An 18,268-nucleotide genomic window follows, 5' to 3' on the forward strand; every position below is an offset into this window, starting at 1 on the left:
GTTCCTCAAAAATTAAAAAAAATAGACCAACATATGATCTAGCAATGCCAATTCATGTCATTCATCCGAAGAATACAAAAACACTAGCTTGAACACATGTACCCCAAAGATCACTTCAGCATCATTTATAATAGCCAACATATGGAAGCAACCTCAGTGTCCATTGATGGATGAATGGTTAAAGAAATTTTATAAAAGACATGGAGGAAGCTCAATTCCAGAAAAATAAACGACCCAATCAAAAAATGGGCCAAAGAACTAAACACATTTCTCCAAAGAAGACATACAGATGGCTAACAAACACATGAAAAGATGCTCAACATCACTCATTTTCAGAGAAATGCAAATCAAAACCACAATGAGGTACCATTTCATGCCAGTCAGAATGGCTGCTATCCAAAAGTCTATAAGCAATAAATGCTGGAGAGGGTGTGGAGAAAAGGGAACCCGCTTACACCGTTGGTGGGAATGCAAACTAGTACAGCCACTATGGAGAAAAGTGTGGAGAGCCCTTAAAAAACTGGAAATAGAACTGCCATATGACCCGGCAATCCCACTGCTGGGCATACACACCGAGGAAACCAGAATTAAAAGAGACACGTGTACCCCAATGTTCATCGCAGCACTGTTTATAATAGCCAGGACATGGAAGCAGCCTAGATGCCCATCAGCAGACAAATGGATGAGGAAGCTGTGATACATATACACAATGGAATATTACTCAGCCATTAAAAAGAATACATTTGAATCAGTTCTAATGAGGTGGATGAAACTAGAGCCTATTATACAGAGTGAAGTAAGCCAGAAAGAAAAACACCAATACAGTATACTAACGCATATATATATGGAATTTACTAAATTGGTAAAGATATCCCTGTATGTGAGACAGCAAAAGAGACACATATATAGAACAGTATTATGGACTCTATGGGAGAGGGCGAGGGCAGGATGATATGGGAGAATGCCACTGAAGCATGTAAATTATCATATGTGAAACAAATCACCAGTCCAGGTTCGATGCATGATACAGGGTGCTTGGGGCTGGTGCACCAGATGACCCAGAGGGATGGGATGGGGAGGGAGGTGGGAGAGGGATTCTGGAAGGGGAACACCTGTACACCCATGGTGGATTCATGTCAATGTATAGCAAAACCAATACAATATTGTAAAGTTAAAAAATAGATAAATAAACTAATTAAAAAAAAAAGACATGGAGGAATCTTAAATGCACATTACTAAAAGAAGGAAATCTGAAAAGTTTATGTCCAGTATGATTTCAATACATGACATTCTAGAAAAGGCAAAATAATGGAGACAATGAAAAGATTAGGGTTTGCCAAGTGTTGAGGGTAGGGAAAGGGATGAATAGGTGGAGCGTACAGGATTTTTAGGGCAGTGAAATCACTTTGTACCACATTATAATGGTGGATAAATGTCATTATCTATTTGTTAGAACCCATAGAAGGTACAACACTAACGTAAACTATGAACTTTGGGTGATAATGATGTGTCAGTGGATTTTAACAAATACACAGCTCTGGTGTGGGAGGTTGGTAGTCAGGGAGGTTGTGGGTGTATGTTAATGCTCCATACCTTCTCTTCAATTTTGCTGTAACCTCTGAAAGTGCTCTAAAAAAGTTTATTAAAAATTCACAGATAAACCACTACAATATTGTAAAGTAATTATCCCAACTAAAATAAATAAATTTGTTTAAAAAAAAACATTTTATTTGAAATAAAATGTTACAGCAAAAAAAAAAAAAAATTCACGAATCAAAAACTGAAAGAATTGCAAAGAGAGAGGAATCTACCATTGTAGTTGAAAATTTCCATATTCCTTTCTCAATAACTGATATAGAGCAAGTAGACAGAAAATTCAATAAAAATATGGACAACTTCATCAACCACATTGACTTAATTGACATTTATGGTACACGATGCAGCAGACTACACACTTTTCTTTTCAAACATACTCGATGTTATGAGCCATAAAACAAGTCAATAGATTTAGAAGAATTCAAGTCACACAAAATGTGTTCTTTGCTCTGCTCAATGTTATATGGCAGCCTGGATGGGAGGGGAATTTGGAGGAGAATGGATACATGTATATGCATGGCTGAATCCCTTTGCTGTCCACCTGAAACTATCACAACATTGTTAATCAGCTATATACTCTAATATAAAATAAAAAGCTTTTAAAAACTATGTTCTCTGGCTATAATGAAATTAAAATAGAAATCTGTAGGAGACTGATGTCTGAAAATTCTTCAAATACTTTGAAACTAGATAACACATCTCTAAATTACACATGGGTCAAAGAAGAAATCAAAATCAAAGTTAGATATATCTTGAACTGCAGAGAAATGAAGCAACAGCATATCAAAATTGTTGGCATGCTACTGAAGGAGTAATTAGGGGGAAATATTTAAGTACTAAACATTATAAAAAAATTGAATTGTTAATGACATCTCTCGTTAAATTAATGACATCAGCTTCTATATTAAGACATTAGACAAAAAAGAACAAATTAAACCTAAAATAAGCAAAAGAAATGAAACATAATAATAAGTATTAGAGCAGGAATCAATGAAAAAAACTCAGAAAAACTGATAGAGAAAATCAATGAATCCAAAGTTGGTTTAATATTCTGAAACCAATCAACATAATTCATAATATTAAATGAAAAAGAAAACCCATATCAAATCAATAGATGCAGAAAAAGCACTTGACAAAATCCAATTTCCATTCCTGATCAGAAGGGAACATCCTCAGCCTGATGAAGGGCATCTAGGAAAAACCTTTAGCTACCATCAAACTTAATACACTGTGTGTGTGTGTGCTCAGTTGTGTCTGACTCTTTGCGACCCCATGGACTGCAGCACTCCAGACTTCCCTGTCCTTCACTATCTCCTGGAGTTTGCTCAAACTCATGTCCATTGAGTTGGTGATGCCATCCAAGCATCTCATCCTCTGTTGTCCCCTTTTCTTCCTGCCCTCAATCTTCCAGCATCAGGGGCTTTTCTAATGAGTCGGCTCTTCACATCACGTAGCCAAAGTACTGGAGCTTCGTTCAGCTTCAGCCTCAGTCTTTCCAGTGAATATTCAGGGTTGATTTTCTTTAGGATTGACTTGTTAGATCTCCTTGCTGTCCAGGGGCTCTCAAGAGTCTTCTCCATCACCAGTTTGAAAGCATAAATTCTTTGGTGCTCAGCCTTCTTAATGGTCCAACTCTAACATCTGTACGTGACTACTGGAAAACCATAGCTTTGACTAGACAGACCTTTGTTGGCAAAGTGATGTCTTTGCTTTTTAATATGCTGTCTAGGTTTGTCATAGCTTTACTTCCAAGGAGCAAGTGTCTTTTAAATTCATGGCTGCAGTCACCATCTGCAGTGATTTTGGAGCCCAAGAAAATAAAGTCTGCCACTATTTCCATTGTTTCCCCATCTATTTTCAGGGAAGTGATGGGCCTGGATGCCACATGATCTTAGGTTTTTGAGTGTTGAGTTTTAAGCCAATTTTTCACTCTCCTCTTTCACCTTCATCAAGAGGCTCTTTATTTCCTCTTCACTTTCTGCCATTAGGGTGGTGTCATCAGCCTATCTGAGGTTATTGATATTTCTCCCAGCAATCTTGATTCCAGCTTGTAACTAATTCAGCCTGGCATTTCACATGATGTACTCTTGCATAAAAGTTACATAGCAGGGTTCCTGGTTGTAGTCGGTTCTATTCTCAGCTTAGGTCCGAGGACACTTTTCTGAGTCGTTGCACAGGGTGGTCTCCAAAAGTTTTGCTTCCTCTAAGATCATCACTAGTTTCTCTAGTGCTATAGAGCTTTTCTTAAATTCACGGGTGAAACTTTCGCTATTTCCTTAAAGTCTTTTAAATTAACCTTCTCATTGCTCAGAAAAGAAAATGTCACACAAGTTTTATTTCTCTATCCACTTTTAGTTTTCTCTTGCTTTGTGGTAAAATAAAAGTAAAATATACCATTTTAACCATTTTCAAGAGCATGGTTTCAAGTGTACAGTTGGCATTGAGTACATTCATACCACTATGCAACCATTGCTACCATCCATCTCTAGAACTTTAAACACTAACTCCCCGTCCCCCTCTACCCTTACTCCTTGGCAACCACCATTCTACTTTGTAGGAATTTTGACTATTCTATTCCACCTCATATAAATGGAATCATACAGTATTTGTCCTTTTATGCCTGGCTTATTTAACTTATTTAACTTAAGGAACTTCCCTGGTAGCACACACGGTAAAGCGTCTGCCTACAATGTGGAAGGCCTGGGTTCAGTCCCTGGGTCAGGAAGATCCTCTGGAGAAGGCAATAGCAACCCACTCCAGTACTCTTGCCTGGAAAATCCCATGGACAGAGGGGAGCCTGGTAGGCTACAGTCCAAGGGGTCGCAAAGAGTTGGACACAACTGAGCGACTTCACTTCACTTATTTAACTTAGCATAATGTCCTCAAGGCTCATCCACATTGTGGTATGTGTCAGGATTTCATTCCTTTTTGAAGATTGAATAATATCCCGTCATATGTATATACTACATTGGATATTCATTCATTCGAGTCATTCCACCTTTTAGCTACTGTGAATAATGTTGCTTTGAACATTAGTTTACAAATACCTGTTTCTGCCTTCTTTTTGGTGTACATCCAGAAATTGTTGTATCATTGGGTACTTCCATTTATTTTTTTGAGAAACATTTATACTGTTTTCCATAGTTGGTGTACCTATTTATATTTCCACCAACAATGCACAAAGATTCAATTTTTCTATATTCTTGCCAACAGTTTTATTTTTTGACAACATAGCTATCCTAGTACTTGTAAAGTTGTATCTCATTGTAGTTTTGATTTGTATTTCCTTAGTGATTAGCGAGGTTGAGCATATTTTCATTTGCTTATTGGCTACCTGTTCATTTTTTGGAGAGCTATAGAAGTCCTTTACTCAAGTCCTTTTTAAATTGGTTATGTTGTAGGAATTTCTTATATATTCTGAATATTGATTTAAATGTATGATTTGTAAATATTTTCTCCCATTCTGTGGGCTGTCTTCTCACTGTTGATAATGCCCTTTGATTCACAAGTTTTTAATTTTTAATGAAATCCAATTTATCTTTTCTCACCTGTGCTTTTGGCATCACATCCAAAAAATCATTGTCAAATCCAATTATGGTTTTTCTTGTTTTCTTTGAAGAGTTTTAGCTATTTTTAGGTCTTTCATCCATTTGAGTTAGTTTTTATGTATGGTGCAGAGGAAGGGTCCGATTTTATTTTCTTGCACATGGATATCAAAATTTCCCAACATTTACTGAAAGACTGTGCCTTTCTCATTGATTTATCTTGGCACCATTATCAAAAATTACTTGATCATGTATTTGAAGGTTCATTTCTGGGCTATCTATTCCATTTGCCTCCATTTCTGTCTTTATGCCAATACCACTGTATCTTTGTAGTATGGGTTTCCTTTTAATTTTTGAAATACATTCACTCTTTATGGCTCATGTTGAGTTCTTTGAGTGCTGCCTGAAGAGACTGGCACTCTCTGTAGTACCCAAATTTAGCCAGGACCCAGGAAAAACTGTGCAATCAGGTACAGGGGAAGGGGAAACAAATAGCTGAGTCATTCAACATGGTGTCTCGTTTCTTTGGAAAAGAAAAGGCACAGTCACTAGAGTAAAACTGTATGCCTTTATTCAACATAAAATGAGTTGTTAAGATAAAATACAGTTTGTCCATGTGCAGAAACATTATTATACATTCAATCCTGAAGGTAGTTTTATACGACCAATAAGAGGAACAGTCGAAAAGTAGGAAGAATAAAGACAAGAGTGAGAAGGAGCTAAAAGGCAGAGCTTTATCTGTCATAGTGCTAAGGCCTATGCGTACAAAAATTTTAAAGTTAAGACCAACTAAGGTCATTTCTTCCACTCTGATTTCTCTTGGTGCTGGTGAAAGTCTTAAGGTATGATGCAATGAGTCACAGAATTAATATGGGTTTAAAAAAAATAGGTCATAGCACTTATAGTTGAAAGTTTTTAATTTCTAGAGTTTCATTTATCAGGTACTCTAGATCTTTCATGGGTTCTAAAAATTTCATAACAAACCTTCCAATAACAAACTTGCTCTTCAATAAGTTTATTATCAGAGCAAAACTGTCAGGTCCTTTTCAGCGCAGATTCTGTCTCCGTATACAAAGAACAGGAAACCAATTTTGAGACTCTGTAAGAGTTTCATCAATTTAAAGCTTCTTCAAAATGGTTACATATGGATTCAGCTGGGTTCCCTTAAAACCACTATGCCTGAAAACCTAAAATGAAAACAATGGCTGACATGGAGTTCAAGTCCAACTCCAGTGTGTCTAAGCTCTAGGTATCTGAAAACATTAGACACTGGTTTTTGAAAAGAATTGACCCAAGAGATATAAGATTTTACATACCACACTTTCCATAGGAAGGACATAGACTGTGTGTATAGTAACAGTTCTAAAGTATCTTCAGGTATTTTGATAACATTTAGTGCATTGCTTTCTTATTGGGCTAATCTGAATATTAAATATTATTTACAAAGAGGATCCAAGTGCTCTAGTAGGTTTAATATAGAATTTTTCTGAGCCAATGTCTCCATCACTTAGCCACAGGTGCAAAACCTTAAATGCTGGGCAGCGGCAAAAGTTGTCACTAGATAATATGGTTCAACAGAAAACCATCACTTAGCCCACAAAATGCCTCACATCAAATTCCATGTTCCACTCATGGCAATTCTTTACATTACGGGAATCCAAAATCTTAAAAAAAAAAAGTTTCAGTAAAAGGATAAGACTAATTTAAAATTTTAAATCCAATCTTGGGTTTATCTTTCTTCTTCCCTAGGCACTCACTAGGCTTTGCAGCCAAGATGAAAATCAGGATTTTCCCTTTAGTTTCTTTTGAGCTTGAAGAACCAAGGAAGCTGAATTTGCAGTTATTTTTCATGAGTGCTGGTTATCTAGTCACAACCCACCTCCACAGCTGATCAGCTCTCTCTTCCAAGTTTAGTCTGTGACAAGGAAATCTTTGTAGGCATGCCCTTTTTAGGTGAAGACTGAGAGATACACTGTGGTACAGAGAGTCCTTAGTTTATACAGTCCTTATAAAAGGAACCCCATCTTCTGTTTAAGGTCATTAAGTATAAGGAAAATACAGGGTATCTACCCTCTTACTTCCTGGACAGACTTGAGACTGTATTACATGGTGGAATACACTCAACACTTTTTTGACTGAAAGGTGAACATGGATATTTTGGAATACAGAAATTCAAGTTGCAAACCCATAATCCAGGGGAAGAAAGTTGAAGAATAAGCACTGGGAAAATAATTTATCCTTTTAAAATCTTTCTACCAGAAAGTTGTAAAGAATTAGGATTTAGGCCACTTTGTAAGGGCAAGTGTCCTGCTGAAGCCTCTTTTAATTCAAGTTCTGTGTAGAAAGGGGGTAAAAAAGTCAATTCCACAATACTAGAATAAAAAGAACATTAATTTTATCCATAATGGAGGGGAAAAGGGGATGAAAATGTTTTTAAGTTTTAAATGAATACACTTTCTTCTCACCAGTCTACAAGATGGAAATCAAGCTTGTTTATTTCCTTTAGCTTATTTTGGGTTTGACAGGAAAGCTGCTTTATTTACCAAACTGTTAGTTGAAGTGTTAGTTGAAAGTAAGATGAAGTATCTTTACTGACATACTGAACAGAAGGACTTTCTCAATCTAGGTATTACCAAGAGATTTCTTGAAATTTCTATTAATCTCTAGATCTTCAAATGATAGTTGTCAAAAGGAGGTAAGTTTTATCAACCTGGCTCACTTCCACACTGTATTTTCATGCAGGGGCAATGCCCCTTTTCTTTCTTCATGTTTTGCCACTGTGCTTTGCTCAGTGCCTCAAAGACCTCTATTTCATAGTTCATTTACTCTTGTTAGATTTCCAATATATCTTGGGAAATAGCATATATTACTCCTTGAGCTCTGAACTAGACACATGCTATATGGTTACTTCTTTAGGAAAGCCTTTTACATGACTGCTTTTACCTTTGCTTAACCAGAACTTTAGCACAGTGCTTCGCACATAGGTGTTCAAGAGACATTTGAACATCATGATTTATGTACAGAAACAACTAGAAAACACTGAAATTTGACTTGTGGAGACCACTCTTGGTCAACTAGTGTTAAAAAGCAATGAACACAGGTTTCTAGGACTCTGTGATGTAAATAAAAGAAAGCTGGGGATCCAAGTTGAAGCTGTGTTCTGGTGTATTGCTTTCTCAATCAACTGCAGTCCTTGAGGTCCTATGTCACTACCTGAATATGAATTTTACTTCCCGTGAGGTAGGAATAACAGTAAGTATGCATTAGAAATTGGGGGGGGGGCATCTTTGTAAATGGTTATCATGAATTGGTTCATACACTTTGAAATATTTCACCTTTATTCATATCTACCAAATATGGGAATTATGAGGAGGCACATGTTCCCTGAGGATTTTTTTTCCTTTAGAAATAGTGTTTTTTCAGCAAAGATTTAGTGCTGTTCTCTTAGGCGTCTATTTTCAACATGTTTGGGCAACCCTATGTATGAGTTTTCAATTTTTTAAAACTAGTAAGGCTATTAGAAAAACATTCTCGGGATTTCCCTGGTGGTCCAGTGGTTAAGACTCTGCACCCTGAATGCAGGGAGCATGTGCTTTACCCCTGGTCAGGAAGCTAAGATTCTGCATGCCGCCCAAAGCGGCATACTCTTTTTAAAAAAAAGTATTTTATGTATCCTAATTTCCAAAAATTGCCATTTTTATCAGTGAAAATCACCAAAGCAATTATGGGGAGAACTAGTAAACTACAATTAAGTGTTTCATAGGTCATTAAGATATATTCTGCAAACTCTGACCTTACTTCCTTTCAGGTCACCAATAAGGCTATATATTATTCATTTTTAAAGAATGGGCTATATATCTTTATTTCCAAAGACTGACTAGGTATCCTTTTGCTCCTCAGTCATATCCTAGAACTAAATATTTACAATCTCAAAATGACTTCTAGAGAGCAGGACTCCAGGTTATCTCTAGGTTTGTGGTTAACTTCTCTAACATTTGGCTCAGTCCTCATTTCCCTAAACACATTTCTTGGCATTAGGAAGAGCAACATTCAAGTTTTCTTAGCCCTTCTATCTCCAGATCAATTGGGAAAGACATAAAACTGGCTATGACATTCACTTCTCAAAGAAGGGAAACAGAAAGAATGATTTCTATTATCTTCATGAGATTATTTCTTCATGTAAATCCTATGGCCTGAAGGTGGTGGCAGAGAATGTTAATGAATTATTAACCACTGTGGAAAAAGAAAAACCTACTTCCCCCCTTACAGGTATTTTCTTATCCTTCTTTGTCTTAGAAGCATGCTACATTAAAAAAGAATGCACTGTGTTTTGACTTTCCCAGCAGTAACATGAGGTGGTTAGGAGAGAAAACAAATTTAAGGGTGAAAGCATAGAGACAGACAGACTGGGAGAACATAATATTTTTACTAGAGTTCTGAAAGAAATACACTACCCTGATTTATCACAAATTTCTCATTCTACTATCTTCTGTGCAATCTGTTGGTAATCTTCCATTAGTAGTATAAGGCAACAACTGAGGGCCCTCACCCACACCACTTTCACATGTATGTCAGACCTCAAGATGCATCAAAAACTCCAAGGTTGTTCATTTTCACTTTAATTATCTTTTACTTAATAATAAAATGAAAAATAAGAATATATGAATACATACAATCTATATACATATATTTATTGCAAATACTTAAAATTCTTATGTAAAATGATTTTTCTATACTTGTGAAAAAATATGTTTTTAAATGGTGTTGACACCAACTTCTCTGTACATACCCTCAATTCCAATGTTAACAATTCCTTTAAAAAGGCAAAAGACACAAAAGTTTAGCATTTACCAAACCAGTCTCTACAAACCTTTAAGCCAGAAGGAAAAAAAATAGCTTGTGGTAAATAAGTCAATTTTCTTTTAAAATAAAAAATAATCTCCAAAACTTCCCCTTATTGCATTTTTTTTTTGGAAATAATCTGAGTGTCTTTGAGTAACTTTCTTTGAAATAATTTGTGCCTTAACAGTGAGGTCCTACATTAAACATACCTTACATGAGAAATTCAAAGTCTTCCACTGTCACTTTTTACATAGATATTAAAATATATATTACTTAAAATATATTACTGGAAAGCTATTTTTTAAAATTGATCTTTAATAGTTGTATCAAATGTAAAGCATTAAAAAAAATAAAGTAACCAAGAACCTATGAAGCTCTTACTTCAACTTTAGGAACTGTTTTACCTATTGTTCTCTTTCAATAGGTTATGTAGGTATTGAAACACGGTAGGAAAGATCCCTGCTTATATCATGTTTCTCAGAGTCTCTTTGGACTATTCTATGAATTGAGCTGAAAGCTACCCTTGGCCAAGTTTTTTTTTTTTTACTTAGCACATTGTTGTAATGAAAGGGGGAGACTTTTCTCTCCTTGCTGTGAACTGAAATCCCTAGGTCGCAGAGAAAACCCTAGTACTGCTTACTGACAGAGCTCTAAACAGTGATGCCATGACCAGAGAAGACCCCCTCATTTTAACAAATAATTTCATCCAAGAGGACTTCAGGACTCTTAGGTGAAGAAAGGCAGTAAGAAATTAGGATGGTAAACTATCTGATTATGAATGAGTTCATGCCTTCACCTGGAAGGCAATAAGGTCTTCTTCTGGCTATTTATTTAAATTTGTGGTATCTATACTGTGTGCCTTCCCAGCCCATATAAGTATGCTTCCCCGGCACAAGAAACATTTCCCGTCTGCCAGGTCTAATTTTTAAAAAATGTTACATGGGGTACTACAGACAGCTTCAGTATCTTCAACACGGGTTAGTATGTAGGGCAAACAACTTCAGGTTATTTGGCTTTTTTTGTTTGTTTGTTTAATAGGAGGAAGAATTTTAATAAAAAATCTTTAAGATTCAGGGAGCCTTCTCTACTAGACAACTTAGAATATTCGTCAGTGAGACAGAGGTGATAGATACATCATTAATGCCATCTCCCCAAGGTGACCCGCACTGGAAAGTTATCTGAAGGCAGAGAAGATACGCTGGAGGCATCAGCATCAGGCAGCATGCCTGACTAGTCACTGGAAATAGTGCAACTTAATAGCGTAAAAATAAGCTGAGCACTTATTAGACACATTCCAGACTGAACTGAAAGGTAAAGTAACTGAAAACGTAAGATTCAAAACTGCTTGAAAGGTACCGGAATATGATATTCTAGTAATTTAAAGGTTTTTTTGTTCCTACTGCTTTGTTTTTGAAAGAGCCAGATTCTAATTTTTGTTCTTTCAGCTCAGTCAGCATTGAAGATAACCTTTTACCTGACACCACTGTTTTGAAACAAACTGATAAACAGACTGCATTCAATTTTATACCAATCTAACAGAATCTATTTTCTCAGTTAGCCAAGATTGAGGCAGTGCACCTAGCTGACGATGTACTACTTTATTAGCTGGGGATTATTTGTAAAGAGTATCTGGTGAACAGTACTCCTTAGGGCCTTTCTCAAGAGCCTGGGTCAAGATCAATAGGCACGATATGGTTTGCTCTCTAAATGGACTTGAAAATCCCTGATGCCTTTCCTCCTTTCCTGGTTAGTCTGTCCATCCTTAGATGAAGAGAACCATGGAGGAGACTTTCTATGATAGGAAAGGCGTAAAGAAGAAAAATCATTTTGAAAATCCAAATTGATCATTTGAGTTCACCATAGGATCAGTTCTGAAACAGTCAACCACTGCAGGCAGGCAGGCCATCCCTCAGTCCTGCCACTGAAGTGGGGAGTGAGAAAGCTGGGAATGGAGAGTTTTAACTATCAACAGGTCTTTTAAACACCCCTCGGAATTACCCAGGGCACTGACAATTTGAGAACAGAACCATGGTTTCTGATTTGTACTGGTTACTGGCTGGAGAACTTGCTCCTTATCCCTGGATCCTTGCAGATTTCTTATCTGTCAGCTATGTGTGTGCTGGAAGAAAAAGGGAAGTTAGAAGAATATCATATTGTCTTGGCTGACACAGAACACAGATATTAATCCTCTATTTTCTTTGGGCCATAAAAAACTCAGAAACAAACAAACAAAAAAGAAGTAAATAGTTTCTTGTGGGGGTTGAAAGTATTAAGAGTGTATGTATAACTTGAGAGGTGAAGTAGGAGGGGTGGGTAGTACAATGGGGGCAAAGCTAAGATTACTACTGTCTACTTTCCCCTATCTGGAATGTGACTTAATTAAGGAGTTTAAACTCTTCTGCATTTTGTATATATCACATCTTGAATATTAAGCACAACGACGACTGTGCTAGGTGGCACCAATACATGTCCTTTACACACGAAATTAGATTTGAAATCAATATGCAAACGATGCACACTGACAATCCCCAACTTTTTAATACCAAGTTCTGGTAAACTGTAGATTTATTTTCATGTTCTTTAACCATGACCTAAACACATATATTCAAAAATTCTTCAGTTACGAGAGACAGGATTCAACAAAAAGGAAACAAAAAAAATAACAAACAAAAATTTCGAGCCGATTTCTCTTCCTTTCTAGATGTTCCCTTAGTCATTCACTAAAGCCCCTTTACATTAGAAACTTCTAATGTGTAGACAGCAGTAATCCAAAACAGGTGACATGTTTTCTAAAATAGGAAAAGCGTCTGACTTTTACTGTGTGTATGCCACACATATATGTTCAAAGTAATATAATTAAGATGACTTCCATGCTCCTCAAATGCCTGGGAAGTCAAAACAGATATAACAGCATGGGGCAAATGTGGTATTAATGAGTTTTTCTACCTGTAGATACAGCTGACTGTAGAACATTAGGTAACAGGTTGAAGAGAAGAGGGGGAGAGAGAGGGGCTACTTTGTTTCTAGTGTTAAAATTGTCTTCCAAAGTTCCTTAAATTCAGTTCAACAATTTCTGCACCTTTACTCCGCTTACCCAACAGAACACCCTATCACTGACACTTCTGTTAGTTTTCTACTAGTATTTCAAACTTGTTTGTAAGCTCCCATGAATGACTAAATCCTCAGATTATTGCTGGAATCACTGCCCTGCACAGGTGATGGTGACCCGAGGGGTCTAGTGAGGCAACTCTTTCATAGTTCACACTCTTTTCTTCAGGGCAAAGAAGTGGGATTAGGGAATGGCAGGGATTCACAAACTGCAAGCAGAGTGCCTGGCAATAGGACTGGTCTGTGGAAACCAAGAACCAACTCAGAACTTTCAGAGTCAGAAACACTACCTATGAAATTAATGCCTTATCAAAAATAAGAACTGGAGCAGGTTCCACCTAGGTAAAGGGAGTGAGTAAACCCTCAATCTAAATTCTGCAAAGGCTGAAGAATCTACGTAAAGCCTGCGGTCAGACTATCAAGACTTAATCAACATGAACAGTCATTTCCTCAGACCATTCCTCCACTCCTTCCTTTCCCTAGCCTCTTAGGAAAAGGCAGAAGGGAAATCGCTGCCTTTCACCATGTGTGGCATTAAACTTTTCAGTCACATGAAGTCAAAGTAATACATCATTACCTAAACACCTGGAAAAATGTTAAAACGAGATGTGACATATTTACATGATTTTGTAAGTGCAAACTTGTCACAAATTCACAAAGTCTTGCTCGACTTGGACTTACTATACAAGGTGCCCTTTCTCTAAAATGTAAGATCTGTACTCTGTGTTCCTGATTAAGTAACACTTGTCTCTTAAGACAACTGAAACTGAAACCTACTTGTTTATTTCTATGATTCCAAAAGAACGCAAAAACCACATCTGTCAACCCTTCCCCATTCCTGTCTCCTTTACAGAGCGCTTTCTTTCTGATCTCATTACCGAACAACAAGGCAGGAGACACACAGTTTGGAGGGGCCAATGCAATCATCGTGGCAGAAGGCTCCGCAGCCCTTGCACATGATCATGGCTTTCAATCGGCAGTAACATTTCGAAGGTGTGTCCTCTATGCTGTTCTCTTCAGGAAAGGCCTGAACAGGAATGGTCTGGCCGTGGCTGCCGGCATTCATGGCCTGGCTGGCAGGGATGGCCGTGACAGTCACTGAAAAGGACATGACATCACCAACATTGCTAGACACCTGACTACAGTCGGGCATCCCCGGGACAGCAGAGTTATGGTCCATGTCTGATGAGGTGGAGACGTTGATCGTGCCTCTGTAGCGTGGCCCGATCTGTGTGGGGCTCCCGTACAGCTTTGGGGTTTGCAGTGGTGGGAGGAGGAGAGACTGATGGGTAGGACTGTCTGCAGGCAGAGGGAGAGACGTAGAATTGAAAAGCTCTGGGCTGCTCCGCATGGTCTTACCTCTCACTGCATGAGCCATCTGCTTCTGCGCTGCCTGAATAAAATCTCTGGCTAGGGTCTTCTCATCAAAGGTTTGGCCTCGAGTGAACAGGTAATTTTCCTTGCTTAAAGGGGTTTGCTCAGGCACTGGTGTCTCTGCCTTCACATTCTTTTTAGCTGAACAGTCACTGGTGGACAGGGTTTCTCTACTGTGGGGTCCTGAACTTGCATCACACTTGCCAGAACTCTGGGAAGCCTGTGGCTCCTCCTTCACCAGGACAGATTCTTGCTCATCACCAGTACTTTCCTCATCAGTATCATCTTCCTTCCCGCTACTATCTCCTGCTGCATTTTTACAGTCTGTGTATCCCATTTTCAAGGCCTCAGTGGGGCTACTCAGACAAAATCGGTCTTCGGGGTTCACAGAATGGGTCCTCCTAAAGCTCTCTGAACCCCGGCCATAAGTGGAAATGTTAAGTAAGTAGTGACCTGCCATCGCAGGCTTGGATGTCCTTCTGCCAGCAAAACCCAGCATGAACCTCTGGCTTGTGGAGATGTCCTCTAACTGGAAACCTGAGTGAGTGAAGTTGAACTGCGAAGGCTGCACAAATGAGAAAATGTTCTGCCTCCGAACCCTCTGGCTGAGAGTCTGAAGAATCTGATCTTGGGTGGCCTTACTGAGTCCTTCTTGGTACTGGTGTGTGTCAATGCTACAGTCCCTTAGATCCTTACCTGAAAAGAGCTGCAGGGGTCTTGGAACCTGGGGGAGCTGCTTACTTTGCAAAGTTTTACCCGAGTGCTGTGTAGCTGGATGGGACTGTCTCTCGTGAACTTCCTCTCTGGTGCTCTTCTCTGTCACGCTTGTACCTACGAGTGCTCCTACCCCCTTCTCCTCTTTTGTAGTGAGTGGAACAGTTTTCATTTCAACTTTGGTGAGAGGTTTAGGCAGAATTTGCTCCATGGGAACATCTTTGCCCTGCAGAAGCTGAGTTACCAAAGGATTATTAGCAGGGATACTAGAGCTTGGCCTTGAAATGGGTCCATTCATATGTGAAGAAGTTCCCGGAGTTTTAAGGCTAGAAGCTGCCGGCAAAGTGCTCAAGGATGGAGCTGATCCAGTAGGCGCTGTGGTTACGCTGACCTGGGGCACAGGGAGCTTCTCTAAAGTGGCTGTCGTTAACAGAGATGTTAAAGGGGAGGCGGTTGTATCCACAGAAGCGCTAGCACTTATCTCTGCTGAGGCCGGAGGATTTGGGGCATTCTTACTAGAACCTGTTTTAGGCTCCACTGCGCCAATGGCTGCAAAATGAACAGGTGAGGCACCCGTGATCAGAGCAGGATCTGCTGGAGCTGGAGGTGCTTTCTCCTGCCTACCGTTACTGGGCCCTTGGGGCTGGCCAAGAGAGGCCACCGTGCCTGTTGCCCTGGGAGGATTTAGTTTTTCATTACTTAATTTTCCTAAAGCTGGCGGGAGTGCGTGAGTGTGGGCTGGTGAGGGGACACCTGCGCATGCTCCACTGACGGCAGATGCGGGAGGCACTGAGGGGGTTTGCTGTAGTTGTGCTCCAGGGCCACTATGAGGCTGTGGCTGGCCTGCGGTCCTGGTCTCAGACTGGGGCTGAGTGTCTGGCCCACCGAGTAAAAGCTCTCTCGTACCTCCCCTGCTTCCAGTTCCTGCCAGTTCCAGTGCGGGGCACTTTCCAGGCTCACTGACTCTGTCTGAGTCAGGATCCCCTCCTCTAGCAGTTCTCTTTTCACCCCCCTCTCCTGGACCCTGTCCACCGCCTGGGCCAGGTCCTGGAATGGTCCCTCCAACTGAGGCGGCAGCAGCAGCTGCGGCTGCGGCGGCGGCAGCTGCCCTCTGTGCTTTGACCAGCTGGGCTTTTGCTTTGATGTCTGCAAGGGTTCTGGCTCCTGTTCTGTTAGGACTAGTGATGGAGATTGGAAAACGAGCCCTGGGAGAGACCTGCGATGTAGGAAACAGCATGGGAGAGATTCTGGAGACCGGGATCTGAAAGAATTAAGGGGAAAAAACAGAGCTTAGCTTTCTTTTATAAGAGTAACAAAACTTCATTAACACAAATTCTGAGAATAGGGTGAACACTATGACAAGGACGGGAGGCTTGTGGCTAAGAGACCAATCCATGGAGACAGCCACACAGATCCGTCTCTAGGGTCCTTTCACCTCCTCTATTGGTGCCCAAAACTCTCTCGCGTTGACATTCACTCCCAAAGTAGCAAAGCTCTTTTCTCAACACAACTTTGTCTTAATGTCACTACTACTCACAACAGCTGATCATTTAAGATACAGACCTTTCTATGATATCTGCATTTTAAAATGTGCGTAAAAGCGAGAAAAGAGAAACAGAAAAAATAAAGTAGTACACTATTGTTGCTGTTTAGTCACGAAGTCATGTCCATCTCTTCGCAACCCCATGGACTGTAGCCCACCAGGCTCCTCTGTCCATGGGATTTCCCAGGCAAGAATACTGGAGTGGGTTGCCATTTTCTTCTCCAGGCGGGTCTTCCCAATCCCGGCATCAAACCTGCATCCCCTGCATTGGCAGGAGGATTCTTTACCACTGAGCCACCTGGGAAGCCCATCCTTTATTTCTTGGCTTTACTACGAGGTCCAGGGAAAATTTCTTGTTCTCTTTTACACACTCACACATGTACAGCTAAGCATACAGGCTGAATTATCTCAAATTACAGAGGCCTCTGGATAGCACCAGAAGAAAGACAATGTGTAACCCACCCCACCCACCCAAGAGAGAGTACGTACATATTTGTCTATACTGCGAACCGAAGTCATTCTCACCGCCTGCTGGCATTATACTTATTTGTGGAGCTTTAAAAAAATGTATGTGCTCTAAGTCCTATCCCTAAAATTAAAAATTAGAACTCCCAGAGAAAAAATGCATTTCTAAAAACCTTGTGAGGAGATTCTGAATGCATCGTAAGGTCTAAAACCACTGATTTTCATATAACAAAATATGTTTGAAAAGAATCTGACTTCTGTTCAAAACAACACTTTGAAAGCTATTGGAACACATCAGAATGCACCAATCTTAAACCTTCTAACAGTTGGTAAAGTTAAAAACAGAAAATAATGGTTACAGATGTTCTAGGGCATTTAACTAAAAAAATTAAGCCACTGAGCCCAAAGATAATGCATCTTTCTGGAACTCCTTAATTGAGAATAATAAAGTCACTAAGGCTATTTCATTACTGGCAATACTCATTTCTGAAAAGGTCAGCAGTCCTGAAAAATTCTCTCTCATTCAGAAGTTAGACCTATGGGATTGTGTAACACTTGTCATAAAGCCCACATATTTCTCATCTTGAGATATACTGAACCTCTATCTCAAAGTTGAATCTATTTTACATCCAACTGCACACAGTATTTTAGAAACTCCCCAGAGTAAAGTCATTATTACCCATTAGTAATACCATCTGGAACAGACAATTAATAGGGAGAAAAAAAACAGATGAAACTAGAAAATTAAAAACAAGAAAGGAAAAGGCACAGTTGTTTAGAGGAATCGTATATAGGATTAGGAACAAACCATCTTACATTAGAATAACTTTGAGAATAACAACATATCCAGCACAATAAATGATAGCTATCATAATGACTGAAAATCATCAATGACATGTTGATGAAATAAGGATAATCCTTCAAAGTGGTTAAAATAAAAATTTTGAATGCTTAAAAATAATTTCAGTTATTTATGTAACTAGTCCTATTACCTGTTTATGTAAAATAAATGAGATGTAATACTTTTTCTTTAAAGTATGAAAACCACACAAGGTTTCTAGGCACTGATAACAATTCCAAC

The 18,268-nt window shown here is 39.1% G+C and overlaps 1 protein-coding gene across 4 annotated transcripts in view; it reads right to left on the minus strand.

The window, feature by feature from the left end:
* Nucleotides 1-12,502: 12,502 nt before the first annotated feature.
* ASXL2 (ASXL transcriptional regulator 2) overlaps nucleotides 12,503-18,268 on the minus strand; it is a 108,123-nt gene continuing 102,357 nt past the window's right edge. For all 4 annotated transcript variants that reach the window (XM_081592784.1, XM_081592785.1, XM_081592787.1 and 1 more), the window contains one exon: nucleotides 12,503-16,440. In XM_081592784.1, the coding sequence (XP_081448910.1) occupies nucleotides 13,966-16,440 (2,475 nt within the window). In that variant the 3' untranslated portion in view covers nucleotides 12,503-13,965. The remainder of the gene's footprint in view (nucleotides 16,441-18,268) is intronic.

This window comes from Giraffa tippelskirchi, chromosome 4 (genome assembly GCF_054371585.1).
Source record: "Giraffa tippelskirchi isolate mGirTip1 chromosome 4, T2T-mGirTip1v1.2.pri, whole genome shotgun sequence".
In the NCBI taxonomy this organism is placed as follows: Eukaryota; Metazoa; Chordata; class Mammalia; order Artiodactyla; family Giraffidae; genus Giraffa; species Giraffa tippelskirchi.